Raw genomic sequence first — 17011 nt, forward strand, 5'->3', positions numbered from 1 at the left:
AGATGAAACATTTTGAACAACACCGCTGAAACACTTGCAACATGCCTCTGAAACACTTACAACATGCGCAATATCCCCAATCTACTTTTACAACATCCAAACGAAGCAATCACAACATACCTCTTAAAGGTCTAAAACACTTGAACATATGCTTGCAACATAAGCTTTCATCGCAACATCTCCTTGCTGAGGTCGTGCGTCACGGCGGCCACGGCGTCGACAGCAGCCACGACCTTCTAGTGGAGAACGGCGGCAGCGGTGGCACCTCAGCAGCACCCCAGTGCGCGTGGGGGATGGGACACGGCGTGCAGCTACGGGCACGGTGGGGGATGGAGCACAACGTGGCAACGGAGGGGACGCTGCGTGGGATGCGAGTGCGCCGCTAGATCAGGGAGTCGCGCGACACGAGATAGGGTGCTGTAACACCCCTGTGTTATGCCTGCATTTAGGCACTACAAATCATACATATCATGCATCATCAAGCATCCTAATCATGCATGCCTAAGCATGTAAATAACAATTGAAACACTGCTTCGAAACATTTGAAACATGTTGTGAAACCTGAATGTTGCATACCTTTGTTAGAATTGTTTTGCCCTGATTTTGCTTGCTAGGTTAGTAAAACATGTTTGGCTACTATTGTAAATCATCTAGGATTATTTAGTTCAATTTTTGGAGCAAGGTTTGTATTCAAATTAATTCAAAATTTTGCTTCCAAAGTAATTTCCCAAAAATTAGGGTTTTGAGTTAAACATGGACTTTGATTTTACAATTCAAAATCTAGAAAGAATTTGGCTTTGGTCATAAAAGCAAAGTTGTAGAGAATTAAATTCTAATCAACTTTCATTTTTGGTACATTTTCAAAAGATGTCATTTTCTTGCTCAAAATAATATTTGAAAGTTGGCATTTAAAAATCCCTTGAAAATACAAATGAAAAAGGGTTTTTCTCATTCGCGGGTCGCCGCCTCGCTTCTGGCCCATGGCCAAAGCCGGCCCAGCCAGCCTCCCGCCGCGCCATGCACCTCGCCTCGGCCCAGCCCAGCTCAGCGCCGCGCCTGGCCTGCCTCCGCGCGCGCCTGCCCGCTGACGCGCTGCGCCACGCCCGACCATGGCAGAGCTTGCCCGCCGCGTGGCGGCCATGCGCCGTCGACGCCGTCGTGCGTCGCAGCCGGCCTACGCCCGCGCCCACACGCCCGCCTACTCCTGCCGAAGCCGGTGCGCTCGCTTGCTCACTCCCGTGCTGCTTCTCCTCTCCGCAAGCACCGCGCGCACTCGCTCTCCTCCTCGCCGCGCCACCGCACCCACCGGCGAAATCCACAGCGCCTTCTCCACCGCGGCCAGCGATTGTGCGCCCATAGCTCTGCCTCGCTCTCCGTCACGTCGTGCTCACGCCTGTGCCGCCTGCTGAGCTCAGGTAGTGACGTCTCGAGCCTCACCACCGTCGGCCATGGCGCCGCCGTGCTCGGCCACCATGGAAGTCACCTTCCTCCTCTTCTCCAACCCTGCCTAGCTACCTTCCCGCCTTCGCCATCTTCTCGCGAACCTCATGCTCCCGCTAACTCGCCATGTCATGGCCGGCAATGGCCACCGGCCTCGTGGCCGAGCCGCGCCGCCGCGACGTCGCAGCGCTGGCGTGGCCTCTGCCTCAGCCGAGCGAAGCCGAAAGGCCATGGGCCGACGCCCTGCCGGGCCGTCTTCCCTTTCCCCTCCGCTCGGGCCGTGCAGGCCAAATGTGGCCGTGGGCCGAGTGCTTCCAGCAGGCTGGCCCAGTAGCGATTGAATGATTTGTTTTTCATTTTTCTTTATTATTTGAAAATAGAAATGGTTTGGAAAATGTTTGGGTACTCAAATTTGCTCCAAAACTGTTGAAATAAATTTGTCTAGGTTCCTTATCATCAGATCTACTTGGGAAAATTATTGCATGTCATTTTTGAGATACTTTTCTGTAGAACTTTATTTAATCATGTATATTGCTAATAACTTGAAAAATGTGTAGAAAAATCTATAGGCTTCAGAAAAATATGATTTCCAAGTTTGTTAATATTCTTATGTAATATACTTCCTAGGAAAAATATGTTTCATGCATGTGCTGTGGGAAAATTTTGAGGTGTAGTTCAAGTACCTTTAATGGCTGATTTTTGTTATTTTAGCTAGAGGGCAAACTTTGTATAAAACATGCATGTGATAATTTTTGTACAGTAGTTGTATGCTATGAAGAACATAGGAAAAATACTAACTCTGTTGTTTGACACTTTTCACAGTTCAAAGTATTTTTATGTTCATAATCATGCCATAGCTTGTTATTTTTGTGCAGGTGAATCCACTCATTCAAATACCCTAAAAATCTGATAGTAGACTACTTAGGGTGGTACTTTGCTGTAGTAATTTTCTAAGATTTTTCTAAGCAAGAAAAATAGATATTGCTATTCAGACCTATTATTAATTAGGGTTTAATTAAGTGTTGCTTTATGTGTGACTAAGAAATTAGTGAAGCTTTGGTGTATCTTTGAAGCATTTAATAAGATGTGTTGAATGAACATATTAATAGTAGAAGAGAATGCAGTAGATGACATGTGCTTGTAGTATATTTTCTTGGATGATGTTGACTACCTTGCATTCAAACATATCCATTGTATTCATCTCATCCGATGCACCGATTGCATAAGCACTTACGCACATTGCATCATACAGGATCGCAAATCGAGAACCCAGTCGTCATACCCGAGGAGCAGTTCGAGGTGCAGCCGCAGGAAGTGCCAGAAGCCGACGAGGTGGACGTTGAGGAACTTCCGGAGTGCCCCAATCACCGTCCGAGCTCCTTCAAGAGAGGCAAGCTCCGGAGCATTTTTCTCCCGGTTTGCAATTATTTAATTAAATGCTTTACTTTAATTGATGCATTACGTTCAGGAGTTGTTTGCAACCGTTGCTGCATTATACCTTGTCTACCTTTGTTATACTATATCCTTGTTATCCGGGTATCCGTAGTCGAGTCAATGCTTAGCTGGCTTAGACCGGTAGAAATCGGGTGATTTCCTGTCACCTGCGAGCTATAGGTAGTTACCTGGATCTTCTTGGATGACTATGAAGTCATGGTATAACTAAGTGTTAAATGAAGTTGAGACCGGACGGAGACTTGCAGAGTTTTGGACTGTAGTGTTTCCGTCTGTGTCGATTAAGGACCGACCGTTGTTGGGCCTCGAGTCATGTTGAACGCATGCCTTACATTTAGCTGGCCGGATAAAGTACCTTCCGACCGCGAAGCTGGGAGATTATTCGGGCCGAGTAGATTGCCCGCAACGCACTGTGCCAGAGCAGGTGTGGTAGGACACGGGGGCGAGATGATAAGACCAACGTGCAGTCGGTCGGCCCCCGGGTACATGTGGTTCCTGATAAACTCGAGATTCCTGGATAGTTGACTCGGTGATCAATATCTCACTTTAGCGGGTGAGTGAGGTTTGTGTAAGGAATAAATCACCAGCTGGTTAGGAATCGATTCGAATCGCCATCGCTCTTGGATAGTGAGCACTTGACTTGAGTTACTTCATCGTAGTAAATATTTATGGAACACTTTGACAGTTATAGTGAATATGACAGGATGGAAGTTGTTTAATGATCATTGGTTATCATTATCTGCTTAATCATATGTTTGCTCTAGTATAGGTGCAAATCTAGTCGACAGGTTAATAACAATTAACTTGACAATAATACTTTAAAAAGGGTCTTGAAATGCTAAAAATGCTTCTTTTTGCAAATGAGTTAGCTACCCTACTATAAAGCCCTTCATAATCCTTGGTGTCACTTATTTTCGGTTATGTCGGGTAAGTCTAGCTGAGTACCTTCTCGTACTCAGGGTTTTATTTCCACTTGTTGCAGATGGGCAGATGTATTACGGCTACTGTATCAACTGCCTTTATCCTGCGATGGGTGATGCTTAGGACCATGGGCATGGTCATTTCTTACGTCTCGTCTGATGCTTTTGTTGGAGATGATCATTCGCTGGCATTATATTTGAACTCCGCGTGTGTGTTTGGTTTGAACAAATGGCTCCCGCTATTTTTATTCGAACTTGTTTTGTAATAACTATGTTGAAACTCTGATGTATCTGAGATTGTGAACTTTTATGTAATATATGATGGTGACCGCTAAACTTATTACGATCTTGGCTGAAATGGAAGTTGGTTTGAAATCCTTCGTGATTTCACGGACTACCGGGTTATACGGACTTAAGTTTGCTAAATCGTCTGCTCTGGCGGATGATTTTTTTACTTAATTTCGTATAATTGGTCGGTTCTGTTACAGGTGCACGGTGGGGAAGATGGCAGCAGCCGAGCAGCGAGCGCACACGCAGCCGCACGCGATGGACAGGAGAGTGATATTTTGTCGTTTGAGAGAGAGGCCTCTTGGGCTGCGTAGGCCTAGAAAAATGTCGTTCGGACGGACAGGCGTCCGTTCCTAAGCATTATGTTTCTCTAAGGGCCCGTTCGGTTAATAGCAAATCCTTCCCGGGAATGATTCCAACCTGGATTGCTTGTCAAATTTATGCAAGATTTGAGCAGGTGGAACAATTCCTGGTGCATTCCTGAACAACCGAACAGGCCCTAAAGAAGATGACTGGACAGGTAACAAGGTTTAGTCTAACTTTGGTCGGCTTCAACTCTATAGCACTTTCCTAAAGAAGATGATTAAGGATAACAGAGACTTAGGTCGATCGTGAGAAGTACAACTTAACATCACATCCAGTAGTCCCCTAATTTTGCTCATTCTTCTTTTCAGAAAACAAAATGACTAATCTGGTTCTCAGGAAACCAACCTGCGGCTGCCGATTCACTAATACAAGTACAGGTTGGAGTTGGAGTAGTATACCCTTCCTTTCTACATTCTGTGCCTGCCGCTGTCATTACAATTATGTCAATCCGCAGATTTGCTGTCCCCTTGAATCTTGATGTGTATGCATGCTCAGCTCAGCCTGCATCAGCCTGCCGTGCTGTTCCCCCGACAGAAACGGAAGGAGCTCCGTCGTCTTCTACTCTTCTTCGCACCGCCGCAGCGGCAGGCGTCACTTTCTCCGCTTCGATCTTCTCCATATCACGCCAAGGGGAAGCGTGAACATCGGGAACGGGATCTTTGGCGGTGGTATGCTGCAAAAATTGTTTATCGACCGATAAGTCAGTGGCGTTGTGGCAGTCAGATAGCCAGACAACACTCAAACTGAAAACTACAGCATCTTTATCAGCGTACTGCTTTCTTCTGAAGTTTTATTAATGGATGAATGTTACGTTTACGTTATTAATCAAGCACGAAAACTGTGGCCTTTGGGGTTTGAAATTAGTGAACTAGCATAGCGACACACGAAAAGGGCTCGATTCGTCAGGGCCAGCGGCACCCTGTGAACGGCGAATTGTTGACGGGGAAACAAAGGTGATGTAGCCTCTCTGAAGAACGCTGCTCTGCTCGAGTTCAAATCGTCAGAGCGGGCCAACTCCATTTGGAATTTGGAAGCGCCTAGGCATAATTTTATCATAAATTTCGAACCGCACGATGTCCAAGTTACCTAATCTCGACCAGAGCCCAGGAATCCAAGGATGTCATGTTTAGCAGCTGAACCAACCCATTGCTCATTGCCCATTGCGCGCCCGTTGTTTTCTATTCTGAAGAAGAAACCCGATGCATGCTTGCTAGCCAACAAAACCAAACCAACAGGCTACTAGAACAGTCGAACGACCCGATTTGTTTGCGACGTTCAAAGTGCAGACATACAGGTGGTGTACTTACTGCAAGCTGACGGTCTCGATCTGGGTGAGCTCGGCGTTCAAGAAGCCGTCCCGCGCCGTGGCGTGCTGCCGGACGGCGAGCACCCTGCAGCCCAGGCTCCGGACTCTGCTGTACTGGCTCGGCGCCCTGCACCGTATAGAAACAAGCGAAAGATTCAGGCAAATGGGTTGGAGGAGCAAGCTGCATGTTCAGAGTTCAGAACACGAACGAATTCATCACGAAACCCAAACAGGCCACCTCCATCGGATTCGATCGGTTTCGATCACGCGCGCTCAGGCTCACCTGTAGAGGAAGCTCTTGTCGTGGAGGCCGACGACAAGCGTGGTGGCGCCGAGCTGGTTCACCGTGGCCACCACCGTCTCCCCGAGCTCCCCCTCCATCACCATGATCTCCACCTTGGCCTGCAACATCCGATCGATCCTCTGGGTCATCAGCCGTGAGCCGTCGACCACGAGACCGACGCTGAACAACAACAGCTAGCGGCGCTTTCGCCGCCGCTGGCGCGGGACAGCGACGACTGCAATTGACGGCGCGACAGCAACATCACGCCGGCCTGCCGATTGATTGCGTTCGGTGCCAATCCCCGACGACCGACTATCCTACCAACCCAAAATCCAACTGCTCGCGAGTCGTGAGCAGAGACCACGCACGTACGTAACGTACCTCGGCGATGCCGTTGCAGAGGTCCTTGAAGGCGAGCGCGAGCTGGAAGCCGCCGAGGCGGAGGCGGCGGCGCTTCCGTCGCGACCGCGCCGGCGGGCAGACGTGGAGCAGCGTGATGGAGTCGCTGCTGCGGATGAAGTTGCCGACGGCCCACTGCAGCGCCGACCGCGCGGCGGCCGCGTCCTCCACGACCACCACCACCCGCTGGCTCTCCATACATACAACCTAACGCCGCCTCCCCTCAGCTTCAGAAACTCCTCCTACTCCTAGGTCCTAGCTAGCAACCAATTTCCTTTGAGGTGGTTGGCTGATTATCCATGCCGGCCGATTCCCTTTGGGACGAAATGAAGCTCCAGTCTTTCTTGGCCTCCTTCCTTCCTCAGCACTCGTATGTGAGATCAGGCCGTCAGGGATGAACTAACTATGTATGTACACAAACTACACACTAGGTGAACAGCTTAGGCAGCTAACAGCTAATGGCGACACTGTGGAGGATTAGAGCTAGAGAAGAGGAGGTGTGGCTACATAGGCATATTTGCCCTGTTCGCTTGGCTTATAAGCCGTACTTTTTCAGCTAATGAACAGTATTTTTCTCTCACAACAAATCAGCCAACAGTTCTTTCAGCCATGGCATATCAGCCCAACGAACAGGGCATTGGCACGATGGCAAGGGGACCAGACCGGAGGAGGTGATAGAGAAACCAAGGAGGTAGGAGGAGGTTGCAGCTGCAGCCAAGGATGGGGGCTAGGTCCCCTCTCGTCTTGTTAACTTACTGATATACAGCTCCTATTCCTAACTACTATTCTACATGAATTGAGATTGAAACTGAATGTATGTGTGTGTCATGCTGCAATTGCTATGTCATGTCAAAGTGTATTCATGGCACGGAGAGCACAATCTTACATTATTGCTTGGCTGTTACTGTTTGGATGCTTATCATTTTGCTTCTTGTCTGTAACTAAGCCCTGTTGGCTTATTCACTTTGGTGTTGCACTGTGTGGGGGGGGGGCATGCGTGGCGTATGGTCCTCCTCCGTTTGCTCGCCGCGCCGCTGTCGCTGTGCACGCGACGCAACACAGTACAGTACGGGTGTTTACCAGTCACGCGATAGAGGTTAGCAGTGGATTACGGCATCGGTTCTGGGAATCTGGTTGCCTCATGTTACCAACAGGCAGCAAATCGCAGCTCCTTTTCGTGTAACCTTCAGCGAAAGCCAGGCCAAGAAATGGTCAGAACATCCCCTGTGTGTGATAGCGTCAGATGCGTGAGTCGTGAGACCCTGTCGGATTCGGTTTCGTCTCAATTCAAGTTTTCCTTTTCATATTTAATATATATACTAGTACTAGTAGTAGATGATAATAAGATTATAAATAGCATATTGCAATGCAATTGTAAATGGACTATTGTAGTGTTGGCTAGTGTAGCAGTTGGTTCATTAGGTGGAGTCGCTTGAAAGAAATGTGCGTAGATGGTAGTGGCTCATGTCATGCTACAGATATACTATAAATATAAATATATAATATACATGCATGCTTGCGTTGCTACTTCTCAATAGCTTTTGTTAGATACTCAGTACACAGTAAGATGGTAATTTGGCTTTGTTTCTAGGTTGTTGGCTGACATCGCTGGAAAACGCTCTAAAAAAGCACTCGCTCAACAACTGAAGATCCCTGTAGGCCATCAATAGGGACAAATATGTTCAATCTCTGTATTTTGCTTTTATAATTAATGGAATCCTTTATTACCTATTAAAAAAATTTCGCGTAGTCATGCAACAGCTGGCATCGGCTCGGACCATACGGCAGGTATTCGTTGTAATGGTGTTGTTATTTGTGACGAAACTCTTCCGCCGATAGTTTTTGCGGCTGATAAGTCGACTGATGTTGTTTTATTGTGAGAGAAGAACATTGTACCATGGCTGATACGGCGGGCTGATAAGTTCGAGCGAACCGCTGATAAGTTCGAGCGAACCGAGAAAATGGAACCTTGGAACAGTAGCCAGCATGCAAAATACTAAAATAGCAACAGCCTACAGCCATGTCTACCGATTAGTCAAGGCTTCCTCATATACTCCTACTTCTCGATTCCACCGTATTCGTGTCTTCTACCAACCCAAAAAAAAAAAAACAATTTCTTTGTTAACCAATACTGATTCAGATGCAAAGAATGGTACCATCTCAAGTAAACTAGTTAAGTGGCCCAGCTTGATTACAGTTTCAGCATCCCACAACCACAAAGCATACGCATGATGCCTGATGCACGCATGATCGCGGCCACGCTAAATGACAGAGAGAGCAACAAGGATAGTAGAACCAAGAGGGCCATGCCATGGCAATTGGCATAATCAGCTTTTTGCCTTGCGCTGGTGTTTTCGTTGCTGCTGTTGTCCTGCTCCGCACGTGTGCGTGTTCGCCGCCCGCGACGGATGGTGTCATCTGCACTGCATCCATCCATCCATCCATGGCTGGACCACCGGAGGAACCTACCACCGACCACACACGCCATTCGTGCCCGCCACGGCCTCACTTCCTGACCTCCTATTGCAGCTTTTCACGGTTCGGTCAGCCGGTTCCCTATCCCTCCCTCGCCGCTGGACTCATACGGAAGCAATGAAAATTAGCACTAGCCTGGACGCCTGGTCACCAACACTTGATTTCGTTTTACTGTCAAAAGGCCGGCCAAATATTTGACCGGAGGCATGCCCAAAAGGTCAGCATCTTCGGTGCGTGACCAAAAAAAAAAAAGACATACCTCAGAGGGGTTTCAATGGCGAGCATTATCCTCCTCTGTGCAGAAGACCGTAAGACTGACAAAACAAAAGAAAAAAGAAAAAATAAGACATTTTCTGCTGTGCACGTGTACGTGGGCGCGGCTTGCTTTCTCGTGCCGAGTACTTTGGGCCCTGGCAACGGAGTCATGGTGTCTCTCCCTCATCCGTTTGCAGAATCTGTGGCATCCAGCGGCAAACTAACGCACCCGTTTCCCGCCGAACATGGGTAGTGGTCGCCTTATCCAATAGGCAGGCAAGCAGCATCCGTTCCTGTGGAGCAGAGGTTGGCACACCATTGATGAACCAACTCAGCGCCACTCCACTCCAACCAACCATTAAGACACCAACCATACTGCATCACTGCATTCAACAAAAGCTCTGAATTCTTCGGGGGCTTAAAAGCTACAGCAGTAAGAAGCAATACCTGTGTTATACTGAAAGCATCATCTCATCATAAGCTAATAAAGATGAACTGCAACAGCACCAATCTTTCTGTTCATGATACAGTTAAAAGCTTAAGATAAGCGGTAAAATTTGCAAAGTTACACTACCACCAATACAAAACAGACAACACGTCTAAACTTTGTGAAAGGAAAAAGTTACTGAGCTAGGCCCGGCGTTGCATGCCTGCATTGAGATCGGCCTATACAACTAAATCCCAAGCGCAAGGTATGCACATCAAGGGCCACAAGCACCTATTAAGCATCAGCTGCTCATCTACTGGTAACTCTCCTACAGAACACGGGTGTGCCACATCAATGACCAAATGCTACAGTCCTTGTCTGGACAAAGGTACACCCAAGTGACATGGTGGTAAGTTCCATTTATTTGTTGATTGAATAGTACGGGATGCAACATGCATGTGGTAAAAGACTATGACACCCTCAAGTATGGTTGCCAGCACATTTCTGCTATAATCAATCTCTCCCATAGCCCCTGTGAGGATACGAATTTCCAGGGCCACCTGTCCCTGTGTTTCCATAGCCACCTGTCCCTGTGTTTCCATAGCCTCCCGTCCCAGTGTTTCCATAGCCTCTGCCACCATAATATGAACCACGAGAACGTCCACCACCACGGTAACCTCGGGCGCCACCGCGATAAGGCTGCCTGTGCCTTGGAAATTCACCAAACGTCTGCACACCAATAACAATGAGTAAAGCAGTAACAGTGGAAACTCAAATAAAAAGGTGGTTCCTGTACCTCTGTGTCTACTCTACGCCGTTCAGAAGGTCTGCCCCTTCCATTTGGCCCTCCACGTCCAAATGTTCCACTAGAGAGGGAATCAAAAAAGTCGTCCTTGACATAAACAGGCTGCATTAAGGTCAAGATAAATTAAGATTCCTTGCAAAGAAAAAAGGGAAAATGGTGTTCTTGCCCCTTACACATATGTGCAATTGTGATTTTGCCCTCGTTTTTCTAACTTTGTGATTTTGCCCTTAACTGTTCACAAGTCAACGTGATTTTGCCCCTGGTCAACGCGAATTTACCCCTGTTTTTACCGTTGACCAGGGGCAAAATCGCGTTGACTTGTGAACAGTTAAGGGCAAAATCACAAAGTTAGAAAAACGAGGGCAAAATCACAATTACACATCAAAGTGGCGGCAAGAACACGAGCCCCAAGAAAAAACCACCAATATGTCTGAAACAATGATAAAAGAGCATCAAACCTTAACAGCTAGCTCTGGGTTGTCAGTTTCCTCAACCTCCAGGTCTTCATCAAACACATCATCTCCCACCTCACCATCCTTGTCCCTTGACTGGGATTTCTTACCAAGATGACCCCAGACTTCATCTTTGTTAAACTTCTCATTCATGGCCGTGAAATCAAATTCTTCAGTGAATGATGTTACAGACTGTGAAAACTGCAAAGCAAGGTACAAACATAAACAAATCTGACATTGAACTATTTAACAACAAAAATTATTCAATCCGAGCATCATTTCCCAAGGTATACAAATACTCCCTCCATTGCATTTTACAAAGCATAGTCTGCATGGCACGGTCTCCCAATTGACACTTTAACCATCCATTTGTTTTATATTATACTTCTATGATTATAAACTTATGATCATTGGATAGCCCATTTGATTACAAATCTAATCATATCAAGTTTTTATTACAATAGTTAAAAAATGTTGGCTAAGTTATTAGTCAAAGATTGTGAAGTTTGAACCTTGATATGTGTGTGCACCTTATAAACTGGACCGGAGGAGTAAAACCCAGATATGATGCAAGAGGCACTTGCACAAGAAATATCTGAAAGTACACTCTAAAGGTTCATAAGAAGGGCGGGCCTGGTGCAAGCAGTAGAGTCTTACCGCCTGTGACCAGAAGGTCCCGGGTTCAAGTCGCGATCTTCTCGCATTGCACAGGCGAGGGTAAGGCTTGCCACTGACACCCTTCCCCATACCCCGCATAGAGCAGGAGCTCTTTGCACTGGGTACGCCCTTTTTACACTCTAAAGGTTCATAGAGTCTGTCCTTGGAGTATCATGTGGACACACATCTCTTGGACCCAGAATCAGCTTATGCTTATCAACAGCAGACTCAAAGGGGTGCAGAAATTTTTTACGCAGTCAAAGCCAGAGCCTTCCTACTATATGCTACAAGAAAAACTTGGTATATGGGCATAGGGATCACAAACCACAGCGTAGGAGTAATGGTCAGCTGCTACAAGTCATCTAAAAAACAACAGTGCACCCAAAGCACACATGCTCAGGTACAGACTGATGGGGTCAGTGTGCCACTTATCACGAGTCAAAGGTGTCATTTTCCAACTCACAAGTTGTTTGTGTTACTCGCTTACCAAGCAATTTCACAATAGCTTGCCCGAAAGACATTGTATGTGCATTGCACATTGTGAGATGTGCGAACTCACTAGCAAACTAATAAAGTGAAGCAGGAAACCACTTCAAAGTGTTATCGTACATATGCTTTTCTGTTGATACAAAATCAAAGGATGCACATGGCTGACAGCTAAATTGTACATATTAAGTCGTTAACAACAAATTACTATTATCAAATCAAAAAATGATTATAGTTGGCATATTTGTCAAATTTCATGCTTTAGAGTTGAAAAAAAAACAAAATAAAGCTGCATAGATCGTCTGAATATTATCTCTTAAAAACCATAGAATGATTCCATTCAGACTAGTGTAGAGCAAAAGGTAGGGACATGAACCATGAGACAAGTTAAATTAGCATCCCTTGTCATTAAATATGATCTAATAAGGGGGGGGAAAGAGAGTGGAATGTATCAGCATACCGCGCTCCCTCTACCCCTTCCACGGCCCCTAAAGTTGTGATGGTTGTGCGAACCAGATCCATTGTACTGAAATGAAAGTGAGGCACAACTTAATGAGTCCTTGATAAACATACTAAATAAATGCAAAGACAAATATGGGATAAGCGAGAACTTTCTTCAAAGGAAACATGAAGCATTAATTTCATTACATGGTATTTCAAAATCAAATCAAAAGCAAGAAAAGGAATGAACCAAAGCAAGGGAAACTAATCATTCAATAAAAAGCATCATGGCTAGTGAGGTGTATGCAAAATTGGAAAAAAAAAAAACTAAAAATCCATGCTACCTTGCATAGTTTTTTTTGGAAACCTGCAACCTCGCCTTATCTTGTAGGTTAACTTTCAGTTGGTCATATAGTTAAAACATTTCCATGTTTATATATTTATCAACCAAAAAATTTCTAGTATGTTACCGCTTTTCATTAGACTAATTCGCTTGAACTTATCAGCCCGGCTTATCAACCATGGTACAGTGTTTTCCTCTCACAACAAAATAGCACCAGCCGGCTTATCAGCCGCAAAAACCATCAGCCGAACAGCCAGTAAGTCAGAACAAAAAGAAAGTAACGACCAGCAGAATAATTTTCATAGTTCACAAATTCAAATTTAAAAAGATTGTGGCTCTAGGTTCATCAGGTCGTAGAGAATAACTCCAAATCAAAACATGTAACGAAACATCTCACATGGTTAATAAAACTAACTGTTTTCAATTGAAAAATCTCCACTTTGCTTCTGCAAGCACGAAGACATGAGTAGAAAAGCACATACCTTCTGAGGTGTCTGTTTTGGCAATGGCAATATAGGCTCCTTATTTTCAGGGAGAGCCCGTGATGGTGGGTCTGGTAGCGAAGGGTCAGGTAGTAATGGTTCTGCAACCTTAGCCTTAGGCTCAACTGGCTTGACTTCTTTGCTACCCACCTGTAATGGTGCCTGCATGGGGTTCGATGATGAGAGCACATATGATGTGTTCTGCAATAGTTGACCTGATGGTGCCAACAAAGGCACGGGCATCTCCACTTGGGCTGAGCTAGATGGGGCAATAGTTGAAGAAACAGACTGAGATATGGTTTGGTATGCCAGTGTTGAGCCTGGAAGAGCAGTAGCCTTGTTGCTACCAAATGAAGTTAAGTTCTGTGACACTGTTGCACTAGTTTCAGCCATGGAAGTTGGCTGGCTTGGAAAAGGAAAAGTTGCACCAAGAGATGTTGCAGGAGTAGTAAACAACGACACCATGTTTGGCAACAGAGGCTTTGAGCTTTCTGGAGCTAATAAGGTAGCAGAAGCAGGAGCTGTTGTAGCAGGCAGGATACCTGTCGAAGGACCTTGACTAGTAATAGCTGGCATCAATGAGGGTTGGAGTTCTGACAGCTTTTGCGGCCCAGATGGCAAAGAAGGATTTAGTCCTAGATATTGGAGATTCTGGGGAACCGACAATCCTGGTGTTGGCTGAAGCAAAGGAGGTTGCTGCAAATGAGGTGGCAGCCCACTTGAAGGCGCATAGTATCCTTGCCAGTACATTGAGGGAACCGAAAGTGTTGAAGCATTTCCTGCTGGAGGCGCCACTGAAGAGCCCCACGGAGCATTCCCTGGTTGGTATAGAGGAAGGTTACTCTGAAAAGTTGGCCTCTGAAGCCCGTATTGAACTGCCTGGGAGCTGAGGTCTGGTAAAACTGCACCCCCAGCTGAAGGCAAACTTGATGAAGTTGATGCTGGTTGAGAATAATGTGACTGCAGAACAGTGTTTGTGAGCTAAGCAGCCATGAAGGGGCAGAGAACAGTTTATCTATTTTATACTGGTTTATGGCGGCACCTGGATTATGGCAGGATCGTTGTGCAGGGAAGCGGCTTGTGGTGGTGATGACTTAACTTGCAAATCCTGCAGAATTATTGGAACCCAGGTAAATTATAATGTTAAATAAATAAAAAAATGGTAGGCAGTTTAAAAGAGGAAACTGTAAAAGTATACATATATACATATTCAAATATGCACACTGAAAACATGACATAGATCCATTCATGCATCAGAACATATAAGGCAAAATAATCAATGGATGTCATAAAGTTTAGAGAAGGAAATTACAAAATATAAATTTTAAATAAGTACATGACAACATGGTACATATACATTTATGGATTGCACACATATTGAACTAAAATATTCAGAACTACCACATAGCTAATATTAATTGTCTGCTTATTGTACTGAATTGGATACATATGAAATATAAACATATACAGAGTCCTCAAAAAACAAGTTGAGGAAGGTTAGAGCGGAAACATAACAACAGACACAACAAAGAGTGCATGATACATAAAATAAATAGAATTAGCAATAGGCAAATAGGAAAAGATAAATTTCCTAGGTCGTTTTGGCACATGGTACATGCAAGAGGATGTAAGTATGAAAGACAAACAAATACTTAATTGTGTCCATGTGGGCAATATTACTGTAGGCAGGCAACCAATTCAAGCATCATGTTCTTAGTGACTTTACAGCAAATCAGCAATCTTAAATTCTAATAATTTTAATGACACAAACACAGGAAAAGAATGCAAATACAATAATTTGTGAAATAGAAACATGGACACCACATGTGGGTTTGGCTTAGTTTGGTGAGAAGATAATTCCACTATTGCTTCTGAATCCATCGGACCCCCAAACTGATGGGCCAAAATGCATAATTATATTGAGACCAAGCACCAACGTGAAGAAACCATCAACGGTGTGCACTGAACAACACTCAATCATCAATACTGAAAGTAACATCACATCTGGAGCCCAGTAGATGGTTCCATATACCTTGATATCAGTTCCCCGAAAGAGGATGTACTCGTAAACTTTGTCGCTAGCAGGAATCTGCATTCCGTCTTTCTTCCGCCCTTCGGTCCCAAAGGACCGCACTACAAAACAAGGAATTGACAGGTGTACATCATAACAGCGGCATCTGAAGTAAAGCAATAGCTTAGGCCTAAGGCGGACACGTTTTCTGAGTTTGAAAACTGAAGTTTAACTGATTCAGGCATGAGAGGACATAACAGGTGCAACAATAACTGGTTTCAAATCGAGTTGAGGAGCAACCATACAACACCGGAAAATTTCGAATTCCCCTTAATCCCTGAGACCCTGACATTGGTAGGAGGGCAAGGATTCGCCTCGCCGGGCGAACCAGAGAGCGACAAATCTAGGTCTAGAACAAGCGCATCTGAGGAAAATGACAGCAGTGGGTGCGGGGCGAGCGCGCTGGAGAAGGGAAACCGAAAGCAATTACCATTGCGCAGGCCGATGCTGGACTCCTCGGTGTTGATGTTGTAGAGGACGCCCTCGTACCTGATCTCGCTCTTGGAGGTCAGGCTGATGAGGCTCCCGATGTACGACTCCGCGGACCCGGCCGCCCCGCCGCCAGAGCCGGGGGCCGCCGCGGCAGGCGGCCGCTGGGCCGAGGAGGAGGAGGAGGACGCCGACGGTGGCGCTTCCGCCGCCATGGCCGCCGCGGGATCCCGGGGGCGAGCGAGGCTTAGGGCTAGGGGTGCGAGGTGGTGCTGGCCGAGAGGGGGGGGGGGGGGGGGGGGGGGGGGGGGGGGGGGGGGGAGAGGACGAAACCCTAGCAAGCGGCCGGTCAGATGCTCAGATCCCGTTGGTGCGCTCGCTCTCCTCGCTGCTCTCTATTAAAACGGGCTTGGGATGTGGACAGGTGAAGGGGGGCGGTTTGTTGGCGTCCGACCGGATTAGGGGGCCCAGGCTGCGAATTTCTTATGCCAAGATGACGATGTGGCCGACCGATCCATTGTGCAAGCAAAGCACGGCAGCAGAAATGAACGAGCAGACGTGGGCCTTGTTTAGATGCCAAAAAATTTGGCAAAATGCTATCGTAGCGGTTTTCGTTGTTATTTGGTAATTAGTGTCCAATTATAGTCTAATTAAGCTTAAAAGATTCGTCTCGTGGATTTCGTCTAAACTGTGTAATTAGTTTTATTTTTTATTTATATTTAATGTTTCATGCATGCGTCTAAAGATTCGATGTGACGGAGAATCTTGAAAAATTTTGCAAAATTTTTTGCAACTAAACTGGACCGTGGTGGAGTTAGGAATTTTCCCCACGGTCAGTATCAACTTCACATTTCCAATGTCGAGGACTCAATTCGTTCTATTCCTTTCTGATTGGTCGGTCACAAAATCAATGGCTAAATCAAACCTTCAAAAGTTCTACCTAGTTAATAATCAAACCTTCCAAAGTTTATACATGAGTTCCTTTGGATCGACATTAAGAGGGGGTGTTTGGATTCAGTGACTAAAATTTAGGAGGTGTCACGTGATGGTGTCGCATGGGGTGTTCGGATACTAATAAAAAAACAAATTACAGAATCCGTCAGTACTCCACGAGACGAATTTATTAAAACTAATTAATCCATCATTAGTGCATGCTACTGTAGCACAACATTATCAAATCATGGACTAATTAGGCTTAAGAAATTCGTCTCATAAATTAGTCGCAAACTATATA

General features: G+C 45.9%; 2 protein-coding genes across 4 annotated transcripts; both read right to left on the minus strand.

The window, feature by feature from the left end:
- Positions 1 to 4585: 4585 nt before the first annotated feature.
- Positions 4586 to 8381, minus strand: LOC136449686 (uncharacterized). 2 transcript variants are annotated; one of them, XM_066449842.1, is made up of 4 exons: positions 6437 to 8374; positions 6056 to 6174; positions 5774 to 5899; positions 4586 to 5139 (listed from the first exon to the last, which is right to left on the minus strand). In XM_066449842.1, exons 1-4 carry the CDS (start codon positions 6650 to 6652, stop codon positions 5058 to 5060), a joined length of 543 nt encoding a protein of 180 aa, XP_066305939.1. In that variant the 5' UTR covers positions 6653 to 8374; the 3' UTR covers positions 4586 to 5057. The 2 variants fall into 2 exon arrangements, with proteins under 2 accessions (XP_066305939.1, XP_066305940.1); XM_066449843.1 differs by lacking the exon at positions 6056 to 6174 and having other exon boundaries at positions 6437 to 8381.
- A 1619-nt stretch (positions 8382 to 10000) lies between these two features.
- Positions 10001 to 16071, minus strand: LOC136449685 (protein decapping 5-like). 2 transcript variants are annotated; one of them, XM_066449840.1, is made up of 8 exons: positions 15779 to 16071; positions 15310 to 15410; positions 14320 to 14385; positions 13278 to 14237; positions 12472 to 12537; positions 10875 to 11069; positions 10408 to 10518; positions 10001 to 10340 (listed from the first exon to the last, which is right to left on the minus strand). In XM_066449840.1, exons 1-8 carry the CDS (start codon positions 15990 to 15992, stop codon positions 10125 to 10127), a joined length of 1929 nt encoding a protein of 642 aa, XP_066305937.1. In that variant the 5' UTR covers positions 15993 to 16071; the 3' UTR covers positions 10001 to 10124. The 2 variants fall into 2 exon arrangements, with proteins under 2 accessions (XP_066305937.1, XP_066305938.1); XM_066449841.1 differs by lacking the exon at positions 12472 to 12537.
- Between the last annotated feature and the right edge of the window lie 940 nt (positions 16072 to 17011).

Source organism: Miscanthus floridulus, chromosome 5 (genome assembly GCF_019320115.1).
Source record: "Miscanthus floridulus cultivar M001 chromosome 5, ASM1932011v1, whole genome shotgun sequence".
Taxonomy (NCBI): Eukaryota; Viridiplantae; Streptophyta; class Magnoliopsida; order Poales; family Poaceae; genus Miscanthus; species Miscanthus floridulus.